The sequence below is a fragment of the Dreissena polymorpha genome, chromosome 7 (genome assembly GCF_020536995.1).
Source record: "Dreissena polymorpha isolate Duluth1 chromosome 7, UMN_Dpol_1.0, whole genome shotgun sequence".
NCBI classification, from domain to species: Eukaryota; Metazoa; Mollusca; class Bivalvia; order Myida; family Dreissenidae; genus Dreissena; species Dreissena polymorpha.
In genome coordinates, this window is record NC_068361.1 from 33406726 (window position 1) to 33412738 (window position 6013).

Here is a 6013-nt window from a genome sequence, read left to right on the forward strand (position 1 = left end):
AATAATGACGTAAATCCGTACCGTTCCACAACGTACCAGCTGTACATATAAACAAGACCTTAGGCAAAATACATAGACTTGAGGCCAAAAAAGGTCCGTTTGTGGTCTCCTTGGACAAAAAAACAGGGTCGGTTGGTAGTGATTTTTTTCGGGTACTAGAATGGAAGGTTAATAAAGCTTACAATAAGAAATATATGTATATACATGCTTTGTTTGCTTGATATTACATCTTATATGAACGAAAATGAACTTTTTTTTTAATTAATTGTTTTGTTTTTGGCGACCCAAATAACAAGTTGAGGGTCGGCGCCGATTCGGGAGACACGGTCGGGCGACCCGAAACGGACTTTTTTTTGGTCTAAGCAGTTATATCACAATGTGTGCATTTGCACGTACAAATTAGAGTTAGAAACGGATAAGTAATGAAACCAGTTAGCCTGTGAAACGTAGATTTAACAAATGACAGATTAATGAAATTGCCAGTTACATTTTTTTCTATGCAGTACAAAGTGAATACTATTTACCTCTGATTTAAACACCTTTATTTGCTTGGCCTTATAACTCGTACCTTGTTTGTTGCTTCTTTGGTGTTTAGTTGCATTAATTAACATCACGATTTCGTAGCTTTAATCAAGATTGCGATTGTCAAGGGCAACTCATCATGTGTTTGCAATGATTGTTGATACAGCATTTCACAATAATATTGCGAAATATTCATGTTTATTGTGTATGTTAATGAATTAGTACAAACAGTTCAACGTACTTAAAAACGGAAGAAATTATTATGAAATCCCCAACATAAATTAAGGTCATTATGAAGAATTTTACAAGTAAAATATTTTGCAGAAACTGTAAAACGAAACTATGTGCGAGGTGTTTTTCAATATTGTAATAAGGGAACCGTGTGCTTAAAACTCGTGTACCTTTTAGCCACCGAGTGACTTATTCTTCGTTTATACCCAAATACACCGACTCCGTTCGAAGAACGTTCTGAAAAATGTGACTAAACGGGCTCGAACTGTGTGAGAACGGAGTGATCGTAGAAGCGACGTGTTACGAACTGTCTTCGAACTTTGTGGACGCCCTGGAACGGGGTTGAACGGGAGAGGGGTTTCAGAACTTTGAGCCTACTCAGAATTTTCTTCCGATCATCCCGTTCTACAATTAAATGTAGTAGCAACGTACTGGATACGGAATGGACGTACTAAGAACAGATAGGTCGTATTAAGGTCGAGTTGTGAACGTGCCAGAACGTAGTGCGATCGGACCGAAATTACCTGTACGATGCCACACAGCTCGAGTCCGTTTCTGGTCCGTTCATCCGTTCTCAGACAGACCGACCGCGTTCGCACTACGTCTCAAGTTCGATCTCGTTTCGTGAAAATAAATTGAAACTAAAAGATAAGTTCTTACAACGTTTGCAACACGTTCTACGAGTTCTCAGTACGTTCCTAGTACGTTGTACTCGTTTTAAGGAGTTCGCAGTTACACTCGTCTAATGCAGTTGTTACAACGTTCAAACCGTAAATACAATACGTTCAGACAATGTGCATATAAATAGAGGTCGTTGTCTCAAAATTCAGCATTTGTGATATTAAGTTGAAACATGGACAATCTTGGAGCTCTTAATTTTGTAAATGTTGGCTTCGTGCAATTTATGCTAGCAGCAGAGCAGCAATATACTGTTTTGTTGGGCCGAGAAAGAAGGCGGAGACGACACAGAACTTGTTGGGTGAGAAATTTGGCGGAATTATTTCTTGGAGGCATTACACATGTACGTCTGGTCGACTCAAAGCGTGAAACATCAATGAGAACTGGCAGGAACTGGCAAGTTTTTATAATCACCGTGCAGAAAATGGCTGCAACTACGTCATAAACGTACTAAGAACGTAGTATGACGGAGTGAGAACTGCCTTTGAACTAGTTACCACTGCACAACGAATAAAGAAGAACTACGTACGAACGTAATCGAACTGGCTGAGGACGGGCTCGGTCTGACTGGAAACGGTTTACCAACGGGGACAATGGGGAAATTGACCCGATTTGAACTGGATAAAGACGGACTGGCGACGGGATAGGACGGGATAGGAACGAGCTGCACGTAGCGCAAACTGTGTATAAACGTCATTTAGTCATATTGCAGATTTTTTCTATCTTTAAAAATTGGGTAAATAATATGCATCCGTTTTTTTACATTACATTACATTAAGTTAAATGCTGATTAGACGATCTATTTTAGGATTTTACTGTTTATGGACAAAAAAACTAACATCGAATTAAAAAAAACAACAACATTTTACTGTTCGCAAAACGTCCAACTGCTTAACAAATCTGCAATCGGAAGCCCTTCGTTATGTTTTCCAAACATAATGAGCACCAGAGATTGTAGCACAAACGTTATTGCTGCTAGAGGGCTGTAATTGGACCAATATATTAACTAGTATGTTAACTTGCTCACATTTCTATATTTTGGTTCTGATTTTCTCGAAATGATCAGAGTTATTGCCCCTTTTATGCCATCCAATCACATCAAATAAACGTGTGAAATGATAACTATAAAATATTGCTGCTAGATTAATATTACACATAAACATATACACATGCATGTGAACTGGCGCATATTCATATTTAGATAAGATTATTTTTACATAACCATAGTTTTGGCTCTATTTAGCCAACATCACACTAATTAAAACGTCTAGCTAACGTAATTCACGTATTCCTGCTAGAGAAATGAAACTTCATAATACACAGTGAGAACTTGTGCGGAATTGTATGGTGGTTCAGTATTAGACATTTGTTCAATGATGAGACAAATTTAGAGGAGTCGTGTCTTATTGGAATATTATCTTATTGCTCTGTCTGGGAAGGGATTATTTTTAGCAAGTCATCTGAAAACCTTTAAAACGTTGTTAAACAATCACACGTCCTGCGTTAAACCAACACGTTTTGAATCTACGGGTAAATAATTTTATTTTCTAGAATAAAAACACTTTATATAAACAAATAGTATTAACAAGTTTCAATTACACTATTTCAGAAAATGCCAGACCTACGACGTAAACGCTAGAGGTGACGTCATGCTAACCTTGTACGTGTCGTCACTGTTACTCCTAGGACACGTGTGTGTGACTCAGGCCCGGCCAGGTAAGCGTTTGTGTGTGTGTTTGTGGTGTAGTGTTTGACTGTGCAGCACTTTATGCCCCTTTTGTAGATGAGTCCGGTCAAAGGTGGTGCTTAAGATGAAAGGTAGGCTAAGGTTTGCGTGCAACAAAGACGTATCTCTGTAACTGCTGCATACTTTAAATATAACTTCACGAATGTTTTAAGGATCATCGTGTGAAATAAAACTGTTTTGGGGTTTTTTTATAATAAGAAACTGGCGTGTGGTATAGTAATTGTTGATTAGTTTTAATTTGATTGAAACAACTGTAGCAAAAAATAAATACAAATAAATATGTGTTGCTAGGCTCGAGCAACTGTACCATGTGGGTTGAATGGACACAGTGCACCGGGTTCCCAGGCACACGTGAGCGATACCGTTCGTGTGTACATGAAGTCCTTGAAATAGCTCACGAAGAACCTTCGTCGCATAGTCACTCAAATGACAACGACATTCCGTGGTGTGAAGGAGAGGAACGTGAGGTCGTACACTGTTTTGAATCACGTCCAAGTAGAGTTTACGAAGTAAATTGAAATAAGAATGATTAGTGCTCAAACATATCAAACAATTTCCTCGGGTCGTGGGAGAAACAACAACAGCAAAAACAACAAAAACAACAAAGCTCCAGGAATTTTGGTCAGGTCGGGTCTGAATTCGTAACTACACAATTAAGACCACAATTAATATTGTGTTTTCGTTAACGTATTCCATACAATGTACTGTTTGCCAAATTAGAAATATTGACTGTAACTCTAATCTTATTACAAGAAGTATGATTACTAAGATAATGAGAATTATAATTGAGGAGTCTTTAAAAGTCGTAAATACATAACATGTGGGAGCAGTGGTCTAATGGTAGGACACTGGCTTAGGGATCGAGAGTTCACGGGTTCAAATACCGCCCTGACCGCTGGAATTTCCTTGAGCAAAAATTTTATCCCACAACTGCTCGTCTCCACCCAGGTGAAGAAATGGGTACCTGTAAGGGAAATAAGCCAATGTGCCGTGGCTGCATACTGCGCCAAGATGTTAACGGACGATTTATGACCCAGTGATCAGGGGAAAACTGTAAAGCGCCTTTGAACGCACATCTCGAGTATGAAAAGGGCGCTATTTAAATGTGGTATATAAAAAAAACACTGCTTTTAACATTATGACATATTAAAGTTGTAATTAAGCAATGGTGATTGCACTGCGATGATGTGGTCTTGTGTTTCTTTCGAAGAAGAAAATTCCGTCTCGAAGCATTTCGTGGAAGTCTATCTGTCTCGGCAAACGTCTATTGGAAGCAAGATCAACGCTTCCATGCTCAAAAGTTGAAACACATTCTTTCTTTGAAGATATACAATAAGAAGGAAAACAATCGTTGTGAAATAGGTTTTAAATCGCATCAATATTGTGTAAATTTGATTAATAAAAACCATCGAAAGCATACTATTAAATGCTGTATATTTTCATCGTGAATACTGCGGGAATAGTTAAGTCTACCTAAATAATACAATCTGATTTAAGCAACTTGAGATTACCGTGATACGCCCAATTATTTTGTACAAACACTATTTATTGTAATGCGGTCCTTTATTTTATTGAAAGGAACCAATGGACACTTAACAAATGCAAGTGTACAAGACAGACATGTACATAAGGCACACGCATGCACAAACTTGGTCATCTTATTTGCACGATTAATACAGAAGGTTTGTTGGATACAACCGGTTTAAAGCAGCCCAAACCTCACAGCTGACCCAGCAGCAATCATATAACATTTAAAAATATTAAAATATGATATTAATTGTATGCGTATTCTTTAAAGCGGCATACAATGCTTACGTAGAAGAAATACCGTATATTACTTTGTAGAAATAAGTTAAATGAACGCGTTTCTTTGCTTTACATAAGTCTTGTTAGCCCTGCAGTATCACATAAGGAAAGTACCGAAATATAGGTCGTTTTAAAAAGCACGCTTTTATGGGAGATTTCAATGGTTTATTATCACAAATTAATTAATACCAGGTCATATTTATTTATATTTGTTGAGATTCAGCGGAAAACACGCTTTCACCGAGTCCCGGGGATATACCGTCGATTTGCTTGTATGAATCTTTCTTACGTGAATAATCGAGAATAATATCGAACAAGCCACTGCAAAGTAAACTGGCAGTTACTCCCCTTTGAATTCATTTATGACCGTATACAAGTTTCTACATATAAACATATGTGTCTTGTTATGAGAAAACGGGGCATAATGCATGTGCGTAAAGTTTCGTCCCAAATTAGCCTTTGCAGTCCGCACAGGTTAATGAATGACGACACTTTCCGCTTAAACTAGATTTTCGGTAAAAAGGGACTTCCTTTAAACGAAAAATACCATTAAAGCTTAAAGTGTCGTCCCTGATTAGCCTGTGCGCACTGCACAGTCTAATCTGGGACGACACTTTACGTACATGCATTTTGGCAAATTTTCACAGAACAAGACATATTTTTATGAAATTAGTCTTACGTAGTGATTTGATCCGATTATCGTAACAAAAGCAACACCCGACGGCGTAAAATTTGATGGGAAGGCGCAAAACGTTTCAGGACGGGACGTCCTCGAAAGATGCAAAGCGTCATCAGGAGCAAATCATCATCAAAAGAAAGCAAAACATGCATCATTCATCATAGCTTGATCAATCACCGTTTAATTTTCATTTTGTTAAACATTTGGAAAAGATGTGTCTTCACACTATAGCACATGGTAAAGTTAACACTAAAGGCCAAAATTAAATCTTTTGCATGAGTAAGGTTGTGAAATGATTACACGCATTATTGTTAAGAGGCTTTACACGTTGCCTAAATGTTCCTTTTTGG

General features: G+C 37.8%; 1 protein-coding gene across 1 annotated transcript; it reads left to right on the plus strand.

Moving 5' to 3' along the window:
- The first annotated feature begins 2613 nt into the window (after positions 1-2613).
- LOC127837049 (uncharacterized) lies at positions 2614-3707 on the plus strand. The gene is made up of 3 exons (XM_052363815.1): positions 2614-2753; positions 3041-3147; positions 3470-3707. Exons 1-3 carry the CDS (start codon positions 2734-2736, stop codon positions 3694-3696), a joined length of 354 nt encoding a protein of 117 aa, XP_052219775.1. The 5' UTR covers positions 2614-2733; the 3' UTR covers positions 3697-3707.
- The last annotated feature ends 2306 nt before the right edge of the window (positions 3708-6013 follow it).

What these genes read in the sequence shown, in the direction of transcription:
- LOC127837049 (XM_052363815.1), top strand. Translation starts at nt 2,734, where the DNA reads ATGAAACTTCATAATACACA. An exon ending in ATGAAACTTCATAATACACA is followed by an intron (nt 2,754 to 3,040) that starts GTGAGAACTTGT and finishes ACACTATTTCAG; the next exon opens with AAAATGCCAGACCTACGACG. An exon ending in TGTGACTCAGGCCCGGCCAG is followed by an intron (nt 3,148 to 3,469) that starts GTAAGCGTTTGT and finishes ATGTGTTGCTAG; the next exon opens with GCTCGAGCAACTGTACCATG.